Source organism: Branchiostoma lanceolatum, chromosome 4 (assembly GCF_035083965.1).
Source record: "Branchiostoma lanceolatum isolate klBraLanc5 chromosome 4, klBraLanc5.hap2, whole genome shotgun sequence".
NCBI lineage: Eukaryota > Metazoa > Chordata > Leptocardii > Amphioxiformes > Branchiostomatidae > Branchiostoma > Branchiostoma lanceolatum.
The window spans coordinates 29943531-29964169 of record NC_089725.1 but is presented as its reverse complement, the minus strand read 5'-3'; the positions used below and the strand labels follow the sequence as shown (position 1 = coordinate 29964169).

Here is a 20639-nt window from a genome sequence, read left to right as displayed (position 1 = left end):
CAAGCCAACTAGAGAGGAAAGCATTCACAAGACACGTTTCTATGTGACTGACAGTTTTTGGGTTGGTTGTTACAGCGCCACAGGGAACCGATACTGGCTAGTTTAGACAACATTGACTTTAGATTTAAGGGTGCGGGTTATGTCATGTACATGTGCAAGGTTATGCCATGCATATTGTACTTATTTTTTGTGCTACTAGTATAATTTCATCTACCACAACATACACAGTAAGACATATCTTAATTCTGTCTTTCTAAGTATGGTATAAGGTGTTAGATTCTATGCAGACCTTGGGTATTGTGCAATGAATTTTACATACCAGGATATATTATAACAGACGTCGCAGTCTCCTTTGAGCGATGAAGCAAAATTAGAACTTGGCGCTCCTTTGAGCGCGGCGTCGACCATCCCTGCCCTCCTAATTCCTAGTACAGTACTAACTCCTCTGGCACTTTATTCTCCCTATATTTGGCCAATTTCTTCTCTTCTTTCAACACAAAACCCCACGAGTCTGCTGCAGACTGATCCTCGCCCGGGGCGCCTGTCTCCAGGCTAAGCTACCCCCCTGACCCCAGGGGTCATCTCCGACGACTATTTTCGGGCGATGAAACTTTAGTCGCTGGAATTTGGCGGGAAATATTCCCTCAGTAGCCATTTGTTTGTTGACGATATGATTGTCGGAGATGCCGTGATTGTAGATTTGTGGCGATAACACGAAATAACTGAGAAGCAAAGCTAGTGTTTGTCAACATCGGCTTTGGACGAGCTTAGCGCCGCTACGACAAGTCGGCCCGCTGAGTTCACATTGACACAGTCTTGCTTGGTATGCGAATTTTGATATCATAGTCGGCGTCAGTGACACCGATTCGAGGTACTGTCTTGAAAATGTAGTAGATTTTTTGCACTTTTCTTTCAAAGAAATTCCCAATCGTCCACTTGCTTAGTTGCTACAACAATTTTTTTCTCACCTAGTCTTGCTTAAAGTTGGTATGTGAATTCTGATATTATACTATTCATTTCATAGTCGGTTCCTACATACAGGCTAGCGACACAGAATCGTGGCAGGATCTTGTCAAATGTCAAGATCTGAAGTCTTTACTCTTTTGTAATAAAATTCCCAATCGACGCCTTGTGACACTCACTGACAGGATTTTCTTCTCATACATGACAAGCTTATTTTCGTAAGTTACCTCCTGGGTGTAGAGATATCCGTGACTTTCCGGGACGCTCAAGTCAAAGGTCCTGAAAGCCCCGGTTGTGGGTCACTTGGGGGGATACCCGTGCATCGGAACGTGTACGCTCGCCCACAGCGGGTCTCCTAGGGGCTCGGGACAATTTTCGGGGTGGATTTTCTTCGGAGAAATTGTGTCAGGGCGGTCGGCTCGAGTTACGGAGAATTCAGCGACAAGATCCACTTATTTCCAGCACGCTCGGTCACAGACACGCTAAATATGAATTAGAGGTCGTGTGGGGAATGGCGCGCACGGGGGATATGTCTCTGTTTGTCCGGAATCTCGGCTGACGGGTCGAGACGTTATCTCGAAGCAGATGTAAGGATCTGGCTAAGTCTTAGTGTTTTACACCTGCTTTTCAACATTTAGTACGTATTCTTATTGTGTGTGTGTGTGTGTGCGTGTTTGTTTGTTTTCTTGTTTGTTTGCTTGTGAGATTGATCCTTACATCTGATTAAAGATTATCGAGGCTGAACACGACAGGGCGAGGGTTTGCAGGTGTATAGACACCATGTACCCTCCCATAGGTTACGTCATGTAGGGCTTCTGTTTCATGCCAGACGTCTTTTGGTGTGTGTACCAGCTTCCGTGATATGCTCAAGGTGTACTAGTTTAGAGCTATTGCCCATATTGGACATTGTCCTACTTTTATGGTTTAATAAAAAGAGAGCACATGGGACGTGGCAACCTCAGCGTTATATCTATGCACTGAGTGTACACAGTCGCAAGAACGCAAACGCAGTCTGATAGAACACGTAAAACTATTGAAAGCAATGAATTGTCCAAGCCAATTAAATTCAAAAGGCCAGAGGAAGGACGGGCAGTCCTTGCCCTGCTGAAGACAGGGATCTCCTTGGAGCTAACCTGTTGGCGGCACGTTCTGGTGGAACAGTGTTCAGCCAAGGCCCTGGATCGTTAGCGGTAATTATGAGGATCGCCGGCGGAGAGCGGGCTGACAACCGAGGACAGGGAGGAGAAAGCGCGACGAAACGATTGGCGATAAAGAGAGAGCGTAAATTATTCTCCAAGCAGATGTAAGGATCCGGCTCAGTCTTAGTGTTTCAAGATCACGAGGAAAAGGCGAAGAGCTAAAAAGCTGCACTATTGGAAATGTGTACTAAATGTTGCAGAGACACGTGTAAGACATTGAGACCGAGTCGGATCCTTACCTCTGCTTGGAGATTAGCGAACACCTTGGTCTCAAAATATGATTCCTTCTAGGCACCCCTCCCCCAGGAAAAAGAAACCTTTCAATAAGATAACTTTATCTCATTCGACGAACAAGAATTCAATTAGACCAAAGCAGCCTCCTTGTTGAAGGGAGGAAGACATTTTAGCCTCGATCCCAGGCCTGTGGGTATGTAGAAAAGCGAGGCTATCCAGACTTCATCCAGGCCCCACTGTCCACGAGACTGTCTTCTGCAAACATCTCACGTGAGTCGTACGATGTGATAAGGCCGCCCGTGTGACTCTGGTTGCGTTTCTCTCGACCTCATAACCATCTGTTCAGCAGCCCGGGGTTTAATTATTGAACGCGTTTCTCTCAAAAGGTGGGAACCCTGGTCATCGGTCATCGACCCCTTCGGCCTCCGAACTGACCGGTCAAAAACATTATCTTGTTATTGCAGTCAATTTCACCAAGACAAGTGATTACCTATACATAAGGACTACCTGGCTAATGTGACCATTTTTGGTGGTCCATTAGATAATTTTTCCCATTGACACAAGCATGAAGAATCCCTAGTCTATAATGACCACCTGTCCACATAGACCAGATTTTATCGGTCCTCTTAATGGTTTGGCTGTATTTACAGGTATAGGCTTTAATATGTCTTGAGATTTTAAGACCCTCCCACCAACACCGCCATAGATCTAAAACACACATCTAAGAAAGATTGAATATTGTACAACAGGTGACACGACAGCGTTAACGTATCATGTCATATCTGATATCTTGTATGTGAAGCAAACGCAAGTCTACCACGCCACTTTCTCGCCCCCTTTCTCTAGTAAACGCCTCCGTCAGTTAGTTCTGTCGTAGTCCCGCTCAGAAATCTCATGACCAAAAATTGTAACGTTATGTCAAAAGCGCTTTCTGAAAGACAGAAATGTATATTGAAAGGTTCTTGTATGTACACTTGTACAGTACTGTATAGCCAAAGATGACGCAAGAAGCATTGCCATGAGATCCGGATTTGCTCGCTCACGGATCTCTGGGCAGGTGCTTCGGATTTGGGCCACGTTGAAGAGGGAAGAACCGCTAAAGCCTCGTGCAGGGGATCGGCACAGAGCCCCTCCCAAGGCGTGGTTCTGGGGGATTACGGCTTCCCAGAATGGAGTTTGTTTGATTTCGCATTGATCGCGAGGATTCAAATTGATTGTCTGCACTTATCGGGCGATGTAATCTGCAGGGTTGTTGTGTGGGGAAGAAATCCCGGCAAAACCGCTCGACGTGGGGGCGGAATAAGTAACTGGATAATCCACATCATCGTTGTGATGGTAAACAACCGTCCCGACCTATCTGAATAAACGCCTCGGAAAGACCAGACCAAGGACATTACGACCAGACTGACTACGTTGGCTAATAGGGAGAATCTTTTGCGAGGAGGAGTTTGGTTGCCAAATGGGTAGATCGGCCGTTCCGAGGGGGAAATGTTAACCTTTAATACCGTTGGCTGACTCTCCTGGACAATCATTTCCTTTTTTTGCCGAATTCTATGATCCGTGCGACTGTGCCCCCGTAGGAAGGCCTGGTGGAGGCTACTAAATACCTGACGTGTTTGGTTTGGAGCAGGTATCTCGAAAACGTGTAAATCCTGTAATTCTTTCAACAGTGCCATATCAGCGGACCGTTCCGGTGCATTTCGAATCATAATTGGCTGTCAACTGTAAAAACAGACCGGAGGTTTTGAGTGACAGGCCCATACTCGGAGGGGCACTTGTTTCCGAGGCCCCCGTCCCGTCTGAATGGGACCACCCTTGGCTTTGTTTGACAAAGAGCGTGTGCGCGGGGCGCCACGCGACAGTGGGGGACAGAAGTGACAATAGGCACACGGGTTCTGGTCCAGCCACGGCATCTAATCCTATTTCTGATATTCCCTCTTTATTGTCTAGCTGTTCGATCAAGAACTGACACAGCAGCGTGGCTGGCGACCGTGTTATCAGAGAGAAAAAAAGAAGTTTTTTCTTCATCCAGCCAAACGTTTTTTGGCATTGCATTTGGGACGAAGACAGTGCGTTTGCACTTTGTGTTGGTCCCAATTCACCTGTACTCAGGTGCTCGTAAATCTAACGCTTTCGACAATGCGACTTTCAAGGAGGTTTTCCTCTACCAAACCTCCTTCAAACTTCTTATTCTATTGACTCTTGTAGTCTGTGGTATTCCCAGGATGTTTGGCGTATGTCCCGCGTAAAGAAGTCACGTACGAACTGTCAATGTCAGGAAGACGAAGTCCGAAGGAATTTTAAATGATAAAGGAATCGCTTCGGAAAGGGAAGCCCAGCCTACATCATTAAATAAGGTGTTACAGGCTTATTTTTTCTTCTCAATTCCCCTTTCCTGGTTACATAAGCGTTTGTTGACAGTCACCGGCATATCTATGTACTGTGTCGCAATTTTGTCGTTTGCCTATTTGTATTTGATGATGTTCTAAACAACTTCCTCCCGAAAAGACGCACATAGCCCACATTTTTGATGACGCAAAGTGGTTCTCCCTGCGTCACACCTCGGTATGTGGGTGCGAAGGTGTTCTCTATTGTAACACGTCGTGTCTTTATTGCGCTGGGTTTGCAAGATGAGTTGTAAAAGATCTAGGTCGCTCTCGTCGTGTTGAAGACGATTGTTTGCTATGAAAATACCGGCCGTCCTGTCGCTATTGAGGGACTGGCGGCAAGCACCTGGGCTCACATCAGATATGCTGTTTTGTAAACAAACGCAACTCCCCCTATCAATCAGATGGAGGGACCGTCCAGCGATGCGACGGTCAGGAGCGCGAGGAAACGACTTTCTGACCAGGAATTACTAATGCGCAGGGCAGTGATGCGCTCAAAACTTAAAGTGTACATCTGTACAGAGAAAAATGCCCCAAAAGACTGGATTGTCTTATACCTTCAGGAAAACAACTTACAGTGGGCAAAAGCTATGGTATCGTTGTCCTTGTATATTTCTAGATATTGGAATAACATTTCAACGGCTTCTGGCATTGTCTAAATAAACTTTTCGGAAAACAGTACTTTGATAGTATGCTTCATTGTATTTTTCAAAGGAAGTAATAACAACAAACTGCTTATAACAAACTGATCACAGAAATAAAAGTACAGTACTACTATCTTATAACTCATCCGATCGAACCACCCTCTCGGGACGTAATGGTTCTCCCCTAGTTTGCTACTCCGTCCAGTTATCCATTGGTTAGTCCTATTCAGAACATTCCACTATTAGAAGGGGGTCATAACTTTATATCGAAATATATGAATAACAAAGATCAACAAAATAGCTACGAATATGATATTTCTCACAGTTGTTATCATATCGATCACTATGGTATAAACTTTGACGTGCTATTACACTGCTTATTATAATTATTTGCAACTTTCTGATAAGCATAGCGCAAGGCTCCCCAGCGTAGCTCATGGTAGGGTCCGATCTCAGACGATAATTGCTCCACTATTTCGCATCGGAGTTGAGTTTGCCGTACTGCCTGGCTTTCAGCAGAAATGGTGAAATCACTTACTTCTCTTAACAGATCTATCTTTTAGTGCTAGGAAGACCCGTTGGTCGTATTTTCCCTGCGGTTTTCCTCACTGGAAGAAGGTGGGACAGTTTGAATAACCCCTAGTCGTGGTGATGGACAGTCCGTCCTCTCTCCACTGACTCCGGCCGTCCCAGGCGGGTTTTACTGCTGAATTTTCATGAGCTTATTAGTTAGTGGCTGGTTTTCTACTTGGCTGAGTTGCTGATGTATTTTGTCCCCGCCTCCGCAGGAGACTGTCCGCAGCACATGAACGGAGAAGATGAGCGCAGGCGGAGCGGGCGTGGGGCATGGAGCCGGCCGGGAGAGGAGCAGTGACGGCCGCAGACTTCACACCGTGAGTTCCGCTCCGCTTGTTGTTGTTGTCGTCGGTCTTGAAGTTGAATGATTACCATACGAATCGCGCGTCAATTTGCTCATTATTTTCACGTAAATTTCGTCTAATGCATATTTTTCAAATTGTTGTTTTTGTGTGTGTCTAGTTTCAAAACATAGATTCACAGGCCGGGGCGAGAGCGTCCCGGTTACCACAACCCATGGACCGTAAGGCGCAGTCGGGCGCGGCGGAGCGAGGGCGACCCAGAGCCGCCGGAGGAGCAGGGACGGGCGCCGGCATCTGCTGCGAGAAGTGCAACGCCCGGCTCGTGGAGCTGAAGCGCCAGGCCCTGCGGCTCTACGTGACTTCCCGGGGGCTCCTGGCTCACAACGTTACGGTAGGTGAACGCACGAGAGGTCTGGCCTGGCCCAGACATAATTTGCAGTTCGCACTCAGTCCCAAGAACACACTGAAAGTTTACACATCATTTGTCTGATACTCTCCTTATGTCAACTATATACAAGCTTCAAGTCACGGGATTATAATTTTCCGACCCTTTCCTCTTTAATACTTTAAAATCCTTCAAGCTCACGCGAAATGAGAGTTGTTCTTGGTATGCAGTGGCTTTTGTAAAGCAAGACACAACAGCTCCACACCCCATTTTCCAAGTGTTTTTACTTGGCAGGACAGCGGATTTGATTGGATAGAATTACAGGATATTTCAAGGCAGGTTTTCAGAATATTGACATCTACAAGGCCTCTCCATTGTTCAGGGTCGCGGCTTTAATGAACAGGCTGTTTCTTTTACCCCGTTTGTTTGCAGTTTGTTCAAGTGACGGAGGCATTTGGGTACTGGCCGTTGCTCCATCACAATGTTCAAGGTGAAGATAAATGTACAGGTCACAGCAAGGTTAAATCCCCTCTTTCTAGAACCCAAACCATTTCCCCTGCCTTTCAGAGCGTTCGTCTGGAACATGCTATAGTTTTTCTAACCCCAGTTTGCTCAGCACAAATGATTGTAAATTCCGTCTTTGTGGAAGACTAGCCAAGAACAATGCAGGGATGTTTGGGCAGGCTTGTGAGGATATGGCGCTGCTGATAAGCACCAGCGATCCTCTGGTCCTCATTACTGACTTGAAGAAACAGTCCAGGGATGGAGAGGGTTTCAAGAAGTGGAGAAGAAAATTGAAAACAGCCCTCTTCGGTCTGTATATTGCCTGTTCCTCATAAGGTGGACACAAATGGCCAGGCAAACTACAGGCCTTCGGACTGTCCGCGCAATAAAATGCACGGGCAGCCACTCAGAACATATTGGATTTGATTACAAATCAAGTGGGCATAATTCCCTGCACTCCAATAGCGGGGTGCAAGCCTGCCTATTCGGCTGGATTGACCCCGACATTGATGGGGAATTGTTCGGTAATGCGATGTAACAATCCACATGATGTCCGACAGAATGTCCCTTTATCACTGAGGCTTTTGTAGGTCAATGTGTCCCTACAGTACTTGACTAGTGAACCTAGAATTCTGCACGGTGATGATACTAGGGTCACATTTCGAAACCTGCGCCTGACTGGGCTGTTTGTCATTTGCGGCATGAAAAAAAAAGGGTGATTTTTCAAGAAATATACACAAATTGTCAATTTGTGGTCATAGTCATACCTTTTTTTAAAACGTTTTGTGTGCTTTGATCTTTTACTAGTATATCACACTTTTCGTTCCTGCAAAATGCCCAGTTCCGAAATGTAAGGGTAGCATAAGGGAGGTGTTTTCAGGCATAGGTTATCCATTGGTTGTTTGATTTAAAAAAAAAAACAAACTCAAAACCTCTTCTTCCTGGACCCCATTTGCCCCTAGGGTGTTAGGCTTGAATGTCAGAAGGTCTCTTTCAGATTTTAGGTCATTGCATCCTGTCTGTCTCGGTTGGGCGATACCCTAACAAGAACAAGACACTGGTATTCCTTTGAACTGTTGTTTTTATGTTACATCTTTAAACCTTGAAGTCGTGTCAGACCACAAGTTTTTAGAGTTCAATGTTGGGTGAGAAAGAAGTAAGGGAGCTCTGTTTTCAGAGCTGTAAATCACCCTTTTCAATGGTGCCCTTTGTATGTTGGCTAGTGTTGGGTTTTTGAGGTCAGGGTTGGTCGCGCCAGGTTCAGCTAGTCTTAAAAACAATCTCTGAACTTTTAGCTACTTTTCCACCACTAGTAATTATTCGGTAAGAGTGAAGAAAATCTTTTTTCCTTGGTTAATTTGCTGTAAGGAAGGTAACAATCCCCTTTTAGTGAAAGAACATAGACAGTCTAGAGCCAAGGGACATGATGATTGGTAGTTAGTGGTCAGTCTGTCTGCGGCTATTTTTGTTCCACAATTTGGAGGGTCATCACCTGTGTACTTATTTTGTCATCATGATTGGCCAGGAATGTACACAAAGGGCAGGACCCGGCTTCACACCTGTTTTGGAGAGGCAGAACTTGCATCGCCACCACATTTGCATGTATCTCAGACAAACGAACAATCCAAAATCATGAATTGTTATAGCTAGGAGTCACCTATGCATGCAGATGTCTGTTATGTATGAGAGCAAACAAAGATGCCTGGATTTTTCGTCAGTTACTGCTTTTTCTATAAACACTGAACTTTGGTGGGCGGATGGAAAAAGGTTATATGATTTTTTATCGTCCCCAGTTAAGTATTTTTCCTTCCATTCTAGTATTTATGTACTGTCTATGGATGACAGTGCAAATGAGGTGAATCAAATTTTCATGCAGGTCATAAATTGGATTTGCACATTAATGACTATATTATGGGGCTCATCGTATATGTGACCCAGCATTGGATCGTTCTCCCTCCGGCAAATGCAATGTTTTATCCATCATTGAAAATTACTCTTCCAGAGAATTCCATCAGTATTCCACTGATGCTCATTGTAAGTCAAGCCTGCAAGTCATTGACCACAAGTTAAACCCTATGAATCACGGCAACTGCACTTTGCTTTGACCTGCATGGTGGCGCTTTTCCTACAAACACTGCTACCCAGTCAGCCCTCACCCCTCTCCAGAGACATGTAACCTTTTAAAAGGCCAAATTAGTGGTTGGCCAACCTACTAACTAAGACTGACAAGGGCCCTCCTAGACTGTAAGAGCAGAGATTCCGCAGCAAATTAGTTTTCCATGCCTTTCCCCCCTCCTGTCTGTAGCTGTGGTTTAAAGGGAATACCCCAGCCACCCAAGTCCTGCCGCATGAATCAATATCAGATTAGCCCTGCAAGGTTACCGGGCAGCTGTGCAGCTCCACTAAATCTCTATATTGAATTTCCATCCTCGATTCAGGGGGGATTTCCGTCTTGTTCAGGTGCTCCCCTCGCACAATGGCCCCCTTCATCCCGACAACCAAACATGGGGTTTTAATGTACAGGTATGAGCATTTAGGTGATGACGGGCACCCATAGCAATCATTGCTACCCCTACCACAGAGGAAGACCCCAGAGTTCCTTCAAATTCCTTCAAATCCAATTCTTCACACTCAGTTTCATGGTAGGAATGCTATGTAATTGTAAATCTCTCCGAGTTGATGTTTTGTGGAAAGGGGATACCTTATTTTCCTCCTGGTGAAATGGCATGTACAACATCCAGTTATCCCCAGGAGGTCAGGTTACAGGGCCCAAGGACGTAAAAGTGGTGGGCTTAAGTCATCGCCAACGTCATCCTGCAGTCTCAAGTGTGCCTGCCCCTTGTCTCTCTACAGGGTGATTTGTTCCAGGGGAGTTAAACGGGATGTTTACAACCTAGGACTGAGTTTTTCTCCCTCAACCCCCTTCTTCAGTATGTTCCTATGTGTCCATTCATGCACGAAACTTGCACTGGTATATATAAAAAATTCATATCTTTTCACGGGACTTAATTTCGTGGTAGAAGGGTCAAGGAGGTTTTGATGGTGTTTTAAGTTCAAGGTTGGAACAGTTTTGTAGTACAGCAGTAATACATCTGAAACGCATATTTTTGGTGTCATGAAGTTGCTGTGTAGGGATCCCCGAAAAAGTAAATCCACCACAAAAGTTTTAAGATTCACAGTACAGGTAAGGTGACTGCTCCTTAGTGTTTGCAGCTATAAGCTTTGGGATGACAGCACGTGAGTTTACTTCCACACTCACACTCACAACGAATCCGTTGTGCAGAAATCTCCAGATTTACTTACCGAAGCTTAATCTGAGGGAATATTAAGGGAGATTAGATATAAGTGGTCCCTAGAAATGGGCTAAGGAGTTTAGGAAGGTCTCAGCCTTCTCATCTTACAATCACGAGGTTTTCTTACACCCCTGCCCACTAGAGGCTGCAACCATTGAGCGGCCAAAAATTTGACAACAAATTTTGCAGATGAAAAACAAATTTTTTAACGGTTTGTTGGTTTTTGTAGTCTTTTAAATCATACTGTTACAACTTACATCATGCTTATGAAAACGAGGGTCACACAAATCCATTTTTTTTGCTGTATGGTCGCTTAGTGATCCGTTGCTTAGTGATCACCATCTAGTGGAACAGGGGCAGCCTTAGTATATGTGTGCTGAGGTTGGCAGAAGAAGGTTGTTGTGCTGCTTGGTAACATTACAAGAACTGCGTTTCTAACAGTGTTTGCATAGCTTCCACAGCCGTTTCCCATATAAATCTCTCCATCGGAGCCAGACCTTAGACCCCGAAGCTAACGTCAGCACACTAATCGTCGCAGATAAAATGGCCCTTGAAAAATACTTCATTGTTCTGTTGTTGAGATCGAATGTCCTGATTAAGCTGAGTAAGCATATCTGGAGATTTAGGGATGTAAGGTACTAAAACAGGTGACTGAGTTTGGACAAAAAAGTCCTGTACAAGGGAAAGAGCCTGGTAATGTTATACTTCCGAATTCGGATGAAATACGATAGATAGCAGGAAGGTAAGGATAGGTGAATAAGCTTTTTAATCGAGTTAGAAAAACTTGGTAATCTTGCTGCTAAAAATGGAACTGATGTTGGTAACCAGGTGAAATATTTGGATAAAGAGCTATTAGAGATTGCATGGCCATAAAATTGAACAATAAATTAGCTCTGAATGTAGAACTGAGTACTACAATGTACTTTTATAAGTATGAGAAAGAAATGATGCACATTTGCTATGTGGTCATCCATTGACTCTTACTGGGACAAAATTTCTTGTCTTAACCTGTTAGCCTGTGTCAGGGCCATTGTGTGCACTGTATTTACTTTCAGACATATCCTAGTGCCCCATCTGGAAACCAGTCTTTCTGCAAAATACCTAAAAATGCTTATTCATTACAAACACCTACCAGTAACATTGATGTAGAAGGTTATGATAAAATAACTTTTCCTTTCTGAATTCTGACTCAAAACCAGATCTGAATGGAACGGTCGACCTGCTGTCGCTGACACTGAAAATTGCAAGTACAGATTTATACCCTAAAACGTTATCTAAAAGGTTGAAAGATTTACAGTTTGTTACTTCCTGAGTTGAAGAGTCTATCAATTCCAAACTTTCGCCACAGCCTCAGGAGCAGGGCAACAGGCTTGTCGATCGCCTGGATACTGTTGCAGTCCTTATTTGTGGCAATTATTTATCAACTTTATTGCAGATGCAATATTCGCACAGACCAGTGTGTTTATTCACCGCCTGGCCAGAACTCTAAATGTCTCAGACCAGCCCTAACAGAAAAGGGGATTGCTTGGAGACAAGGCCAAGTTGCCAGGTTGCACCTCGCTTCCCCATTACTGGCACTCTAATTGCAAGTTGCCAAGGTTCAAATGGGAATATAATCCAGAGAAGGTCCTGCCGTTTCCTGCCACAGGCCTCCGCAAATGTTTTCCGTCCACCTCACAGTTTACTGTAAGAGGAAGGGGCGCAGGGAGGAATTAACCCCCAGCAGTACCCTGACAGAGGCAAACAAACATTTATAAGACAACAGTGGTAATGAAAGGCACACTCTGGGATGCTTTCAGTCTGACGGAATTGTTTAGACAAAGTCTGTTGTGACTCTGCCAAACCATATCTGCGTTTCTTTCATCGAGTGCTGTTACGCACTGGATAGCCAGCTTGGCCCAAGGTTATGGAAGATAGGAGGGTTGTTGAGTTGTAGGTCGAGCGAAGCGGTGTGAGAGGAGAAGTCTCCTGTCTGCCGCTGTGTCCTCGGCTCAGTCTGAACGTCTCAGTCTGAACGTCTCAGTCAGAGCGCTGGCAGTTATTATGGCCGCTGCGGTTTGAACTGTATATTTACGTACCATTTTTGTCATAAACTGTAAACACCCCAAATCCAAGGCAACACAAACAACCCAGTCACTTGCTCAAACTGTGAACTTCCTGGGCTCCAAGAAAAATAAACGATGTCTGCCTTAGCTCTGACGCTTTGTTTTAGGTAAAACCTGCGGTCTGTGCCTAACTCTAGCAGTCTGTGTGCCACCCCCAGTGTATATTGTCCTCTAGACATGGTTTGGAGAAAACTCTTTTCCATCCTGAATGCGTTGTGCTGATGATGTTGACCAGAAATATGATTTTCTGCACGGAATTACACTTCAGACGCTTTTCTATGTCACCTTTGAAGCACATGTATGCCTGTACTAATAAATGAAGAAACTCACTGCCTAACTAGCTAGTCACCATCTAGACAGGGAAATCTACTATTACTAAGCAGAAAGATGAAGAATCCTGAAGATGGATCAGATAAGGTTTTATCACTTCTTTATCTCCTTTTCCTGCTTTCTTTAATCATCCTCTGTACACAGACACTGACCAGGGGGGCAGGCTAGGTTTCACCCCTACAACCCCCTACCTTGTTTTAGCTGGTAAGGATAACAAGACCTAATGTACACAACCATTTGACCTAGTACCTAGGTAGTTAGGGATGGTGCGTTAGTTGACCTTTTCGGATCAAAAAGTTTTCATCCTTTGCATTGAATTCTTGTTGACATGGAACAGGATTTTGGGTTGTGTGTGTTTAGTAGAAGTACTACTAGAACAGAAAGTAATCCTTGGTACTGTGAGGCTAGCTGTACGTTTGCTGATTTCAGCGGTGAACGCTCGGGACCTGTCCCTCCATGGAATGTACTCCAGTTCATCTAAAAGTAATTAGACATCATTACAACTTCCTGTTGATAGTAACATGATGTGCAGGCCATTACTCTGGGCACCTGTATTGACAAGACAAGGACAGGACCAAAATGATCCAACTGGCAAAGCAATTTTTTCAAAGCTTTGATGGCTATATTGTAGGACAGGTATGTTGTGTGCAGCACTGATTACAAGAGATCTGTCATCACAACTAAGACTGGAGCTCTTCCTTTACAAACAGGGCTTTGGTGGGTTCACCTGGGGTAAACAGTGAAGTACAGTACTGAGATAAACCAGGTTTAATGTCTCAACCCCTCTTTATTTTGATTGACGGAGATTAATGCGTGATAGAACTGGGCTGGCATGGCCTCCTGAAGTCTTCCCTTCCTGAGAGACCCCTTGAGTGGAGGAGGCGAAAGTCTCTGGTATCCTCCTTGGGACTGGGACTGGCTCTCCAAGGACACTCCTGACTGAAAGAGTTACTTTCTCCAGACCACAGGTTGTAGTTGTCTAACTAGACAGGACTACCTTAGGGGTTTGGGAGTTTCATTTCTGTCATACCATCCTTTTTGAAGGACAAGCAACCCTTCCCTGAGAGTGAATACCTCCAATATCTTTCTATTCACAGGGCATTGCTACACCCGCTCTCCATCCTGAGGTTTTCTCAGAATTCTCAATGTGGTACTTATCACAAATCTCGTCAATCCATTGTTTTCACAAGAATTCGCACAGTGGGGCTGTTAGGTAATGTACCATGAAACAAATTACCAGCCTGCACATTCCTCACTTGTTATTTTCTCTAAGGAGACAGGGCATGGCAATGCAATTTGACATGGTGGAGCAAAAGACCACACAAAAAGTCTGGAAAAGCGTATTGGCCTTTCTCTCTCTCTCTCCCAGAAACACACACATTGGTAGAGAAAAGGTGTTTGACCCGTTCTATTTTTGGTAAGAGGAACTGAAATATTTAGAAGAAAAAAAAGGTGGTGGGTAAACAAGGTTGAAAGCCAGTTTCTTTACAGACTAAATAACGCAGACTGACCGGCTGAGGGGGAGTGGGAGAGACTGTGTCTTTGTGCCTACCCAAGGTGAGATGTTTGGTCACGGAAGATTGACTTTCAATCAAAAGTGTTTACCTTCTGGAATTAGTACACCCATGCTGGGGTTGACTTTAGTGTGGAGGTGAGGAGAGATGGGAGGGCCTGGTGAGACCTCAGACACCTGGTAGACTGCAGACCCACCTGAGTCTTGTCTGAAGGGTTAGTCCCAGGGCAAAAGGACACAAGTCAACTTCAGGCTGAAGTGTGTGTACGTGTGTGGTTGGTGGGAGTGCAAGTCTATGGTAAGCTGACAAACTTTGGTCTTTGACTGTAGAAAATGTTTAGAGAGAGCTTAAAAAAGTGGCTGTCACCTGCCCGGTGTTTACCTTTTGGTCTGAGGGTTACAAAACTGTTTCAGGATATAGTGTGTAGAGTCAACTTCAGGCTGTAGTATGGTTGGGAGTGCAAGTCTATGGTAAGCTAGAAAACTTTGGTCTTTGATTGAAGAAAATGTATAGAGAGAGCTTTAGGAAGTGGCTGTCACCTGCCCTGTGTTTACAGATGTCATCTTTTGGTCTACGAGTTACAGAACTGTTTCAGGCTATAGCATGTGCAGTCAACTTTGTAAGGGTGGTGGTTCTACCCAAGTTTGTAAGATCCCGCTACGAGAGTTCGCTACGCTACGTCACAATTCAGTCTGTAGTGTGGTTGGTGGGAGTGAAAGTGTCTGGTAAACTTTGGTCTTTGGAGTTTGGTTGAAGGAAATGCGTAGAGCTGCAAAAAGTGTCTGTTACCTGCCCTGTGATTACTTACATCATTTCTTGGTTTTGGTCTGGGTTTCAGAGAGTTGAAAGCCTTCAGGGTCCAGGTGTATCATAACTGGTAGGAGCTCAGGTCTTCGGCAGTGACCTGACCCGAGTTCGCCCCTTGAGGCATGCATTGGTACGTGAGGTCTCATAGATTTTGAGATTTAGTAGAGCTGATGTAGTTGACGTCCGTTAGGTGTGCCCTTCATGGGTCAAGTGTAGAGCAGGCACTTCTGTACTGTAGGTAGCAGACTCAAGACTCCAGCTGCTACAATTACCTTGGTGATCTTTGTGCCAAGTAGCCTGAGTACCAACCTCCGTAGTGACCGCTGGCTCAAAAGAGTTCGCTTGCTAACCACGGAGTCTGACCCTGCGCGTATCCGTCACGGCTGTTAGTCAGATATTTGTTTAGATTTTGAACGAGCTCGCTGATTGGCCCCATTCATCTAAGTTCCTCCCCATGCCACACTGTTCTTCGTAACGGGTAGGTTCTAAGAACTGTTGCCATGGCGATTCTTTCAAAACTGGACCCGAACAGGGCAATAGAGACACCTTGGAACGAAAAATGGCACCGAACGCAGCTCGAATTCCCCTCATTACGTGATAATGAGACAGGCGTGACGGATACGCGCAGGGTCAGACTCCGTGGTTAGCAAGCGAATTCTTTTGAGCCAGCGGTCACTACGGAGGTTGGTACTCAGGCTATGTGCCAAGGCAAAGAGGGTTGCAGGTGAGTGGTCTGGAAAGGGAAGGGCAGGTGGCTTGCTATATGGATTGTGTCTTGTAAAAAGATAACAAACAAAAACTTCTGCAACATTTTGCACAGAATCTTTGCAAATTGGAGTGCAAGGATAATGCTTGTGCCTTTTTTTCACCGGAAAATAAATCATTTTGCTACTACTGTTGCTGACCTTTTCTCATCTGAATTGTTACCTAGACTAGTACATGATTTATTGATTGATGATATCTGATATTTATAGGACCCTTTTCTGTTAGTTTTCTGAGGTTGAAAAATGAGACAACATTAGTAGTGCGTTTAATTGCACTATGACAACATGGACTTTTGTTGCTGCAGGCTTGCACAATAACCATAGAAATCATTAACCTTTACCCTCTGACCTGTAGGGCAACCCATGCAATCTTTTTAGGTGAAGTCGACAGAAGAAGGCCAAGGTTGTTTCAAGTTTAGCATTTGAAAGAAGAGATTTAGGTTTTCTGAATGCCGTACAGTATTTCAACTAAAAGTGTTTCTAGTTTACTTGTCACAAGGAGTGCCATTCTTTGGAAACGGGTGTTAACGATTGTTAGAAAGTACTTGGACGGCTCTGTGGAAAAACCACTTGCTCTAGCTGACCACAAAATGACCCCCCACTTTTTTTAATGGCAACGGGTCACACGTGTGTCTGCACCTGCTATTGCCGGGGCTAAGTGGAAGAGCAAATATTTTGTTGGCATGGTTATATATTCTCCAGCTCGATACTTCTCCAGTTAAACGTGACCTTTGTCGCCTCATGGTGGTGTTTAGCGAGTTTGGTTTCAGAGGAAGACGGCCTCAGACTGCAGCACACTTTTTTAAAGACATGCCGCCGTCTTGATAGAGGAGTGTCTCAAAGACTGGATCAAACCGGTGCCATGCAAGAGGTAGGCGTCAGGATTAGACTTTGTCCGTTAAGTCCTCCTGGTTAATTGTTTTCATTATCAGAACTGCTTATGTACCGCCTTGTCGCTGGCCATTAATACTCAGGGTAACCCAACGCCACACCTCAGCACCCACCTGTCCAGCAGGGCAGGGTCTTACTCTTAGAGCCGGTCCTGTCTTTCTCTCAAGATTAAGAGTTCTTAAAGGGAGATTGTTGTATCAATATCTTTTCTGGCTGATCGTTATGAATCATGTCAGGTGTCAGGTGGTGAACGGGGTAGATAGCTATCTGTGTGGGCATTGTTGGACCCAGATAATGAAGTCGCCAGGTGGAAAGATGAAGTCGTGTATTCATTTGTTAATGACTCGATGCCGGAGTAGCCAAGCCGTTAGCAGCTCTCTTCATCATCATTACGTCTCCTTGGGCCATTCCGCCGTCGTCAGCGTAGCACGGGGTTCGAAATACTGGGTGCATTTGCACTATTGTGCACCCAAAATTGGAGTTTTGCACCTAACTTTTACTGTGGGTGCACTGGTGCACACCTAGATGTTTGTGAATCGTTTGGTATGTAAAGGTATGATAACTGTACAAGTAAAAAAGCTTTGCTGTATTACATGTTTAAGATTTTGAAAGTTATGTCATTTTAGATCCCAGTTCTTGAGAGGCAGTAAGGTTTGTGATTTTGTTTTGCTGACGCTCTTACTTTACAATATGTTGTGCACCTAAATGTCTTTCTGTGCACCTGAATTTTTAGGTTAGGTACATCTATACCAGTGCACTATTCCAAAAAGATGAATTTCAAGCCCCAGCGTAGGAAGTTTGTGTTTCATCAGAGGAGCTGCATTACACACGTGGTCGTGACCTCCGTGGCCTACTTTCTGCCTTTCTGGGGACGGCTTTTGTGTGTCCCATTCTTGTGTTGGGAAGGAAAATCGGAGAATGGCTCTGTGCAGGCTGACTAATATTCAACCGAGAGTGGTGTGAGAAAACAAAAGGGACAGAACCTCGTGCACGTAGACCTACTGACCAGCTGATGACCGGTCAGTGCGGTCAGTGACCACCACGTGGCCGACTCGTCGTGTCTGCTGCGGTCAGTTTGGTCTCTCTTTCATCGGTTTTCCTAACTGTTTCTGTACGCCATTCCTTTGCTACAAGTGAAAATACTTGGAAATATCTTATTAAAATTTTGGTCAAGTGAAAAGTTGGTTCGGGCAAGTAGATACTGTAGTAGTAGTTTATGTACTTTCCCAGTAGGGCAAGTGAAATTTCAAAAACTTGTTCCGCCCCGATGCCATTGGCAGTTATACTGTCACAGAGTCCTGAGCTTTAAAGGTTTCTTACTGGAGAAAATTCTTGATTCTATTATGTGCCAAGAAAATCCTTGAACAAGTTGAAGACACTTGTTGCTACATTTATCATGCATCCCGGGACTGGAGAGAAATTAACCAGTCTATTCATGCATTGTTGATCTGCTGCTAATGAAGAAAAAGTAAGTTTATGCATGATTGGCTTATTTGACAAAATGACTTAGACAAGCATAAATAATTTGCTTACCTGTGTGGTCCTATTTCATACCTTACCTTACGTTACATATCAATAACAGTCTTGTTTTTGTTACACTCCTTTATATTTGCTTCCTCACCTTAGTCTGTAAAACAACGCGTTAAATTTCCTTGGCCTACATACTAGAGCCATCCTTTACTGTGGGTCCATTTTACCTGGCTGGATATTTTGTAACCAACCTCACCGTTTTGTGCTGTATCCTTTACCCATAATAAGCCATTTCCCATCATCAGAAACACGTGTGAGCGGTACAGGTGCTATCGCAGGACTGGCGTCTGGTGCTTCTAGCCTACTCTCCAAGCAGAGCTAGGGTTTTGGCTGGTTTTTAACGTGTTTTTAGGCGTTTTTGTCATGCCTTCTACTTTGTCATCGTTTTTGTTGTGCTCCAAACCCAAGTTGAAGTCAAAAACTTTATTGTATGTTTTTATTACATGTGTTTTATTCGTAACAGAGAATATCTTATACATTTTCTTGAGAAGCATTCAATAGATATGTACGTTAGCATGCGATCCTCCTGGCTCGCGGTCATCAGAGGTCGTTGACACATCAGCCGGCCGCATGAATAGGCAGTCAGCGGGTGGCTGGCGCGGCCGGGTGGAGGCGGCTCTGCACTTCCCGCCATGTGATAATCCCGGGCAGTAAAACAGTTACCGCTAATGACAATCTAATGGTTCCCGGGGAGGAGTACTGCCACCTTTCTTCAATGGAAGTAAATAGGTTTGCCCCGCCCCGAGGTCAGTGCCGGCAGAGCTTGGGTTTGGAGCACAACAAAAACGATGACAAAGTAGAAGGCATGACAAAAACGCCTAAAAACACGTTAAAAACCAGCCAAAACCCTAGCTCTGCTTGGAGAGTACTTCTAGCCTCCATAGCAGGCTCTCTAGGGCTTTTGGGGGGCTTATAATACAATGACTTTACTTTGTACTGGGTTGTTTTTGCACCCGACCGGTAGTAATAGGCCCGTACTGCGTGTTGGCTGTACAATTGACCCAGTACAAAAAGATGTCATCAGCAAAAAGTGTATTCCCAAAAAAGGGCCCAGAGAGCCTGCTATGGAGGCTATGGTGCTCCCCAGCCATGTAACAAGGTGTAACAAGGTGAAAGGAGCCCTCCAGATCTAATATCAATTACATCATATTTAAGTGAGCTTATTAGGTTGCAGGGAAAGGGAGATATAAATGGCCATCTGTATTGCCCTGGGCGTGATTCTGTGTTGCAACATGGTAGCAGGAAGGTGTATCGCTGTTTGGGATGGCCACCCAGGCTGGTCGGGTGGATAGGTTTTCCCCCGCTATATGGTCCCAGTGTTTACAAATAATGCAGCATTGTTGTAGGGTTATTGAAAGGGAGGGAGCCTGTGACACCTGAGAGCTGAACAGCCAATGGGGGGACAATGCTGCTGGACAGGAGGGGTAAACTCCGGCCGGACAGCCAATGGGCTGAAAAGGCGGAAGAGTTTGTTTGTCTTGGTGGGCAAATCCCGACGGAGTGGTGTGTTTGTCATGTGTCACCATGTGTCTGCCCTCTAATTGCATTTTCTTGTTGTGGAACACAAAAGACTCTGGCCACATGCCTGTCACAGGGGATATTACAGTCTGTGGTGGACTCCTTCTCCGCAAACCGTGGGCTGACAAACACACATGAAGAGAGAGAGTAACAACAACGCAAAGGAGATACCAACCATGGCTTCAGCCACAACCTGTGCTTCTCAACGGTCTCTGTTAACCGAGACGTTGCGGGCCCTGGAATACATCCTTCAGGACACACCGGTAACTCGTGAGGACACAGGCCTCCCCTCAGGTGGACAGACAGGTGCTTCCTCCCACGTGCGGCCCCTTGACAGCCCGCTACAGGTGAAGTAGAACTCCTTGTGCATCTCTCTGGCTTCTTGACACTTTTCTGAAGGGGTGGGAATTCCGCTGACAGACAGGGGGCATTCGACCCCCCCTCCCCTCCCGCAGATAACCTCTGTCGGTGTTTTTACATCTCAACCTTGTTCCGTGGTTGGGTAAGCTGGTATCGTCTTGCCAGGCTAGACCGCAGAAAAAACCCTTCCATTCATGGCTGGAGATCAACCATGTAACTCGGCAGCTCCCGGCGCGAATCCCCCGGCCTGTGTGGAACGCTGATGTTTGGTCTACGCGCTCTCGGCGTGGCCATACACGGCTCTGTTCTTCTCCAAAACCATAAAAATGTGTT

At 45.2% G+C, this 20639-nt stretch overlaps 1 protein-coding gene across 7 annotated transcripts in view; it reads left to right on the top strand.

The window, feature by feature from the left end:
* LOC136433960 (kinesin-like protein KIF26B) overlaps positions 1-20639 on the top strand; it is a 114937-nt gene that overhangs the window by 36491 nt on the left and 57807 nt on the right. For 4 of the 7 annotated variants that reach the window (XM_066426580.1, XM_066426579.1, XM_066426576.1 and 1 more), the window contains exons 2-3: positions 6216-6320; positions 6466-6696. In XM_066426580.1, coding sequence (XP_066282677.1) covers positions 6246-6320; positions 6466-6696 — 306 coding nt within the window. In that variant the 5' untranslated portion in view covers positions 6216-6245. Of the gene's footprint in view, positions 1-5878; positions 5952-6215; positions 6321-6465; positions 6697-16854; positions 16879-20107; positions 20294-20639 lie in introns of those variants that run through there. The other 3 variants (XM_066426577.1, XM_066426584.1, XM_066426582.1) reach the window with 3 other exon arrangements.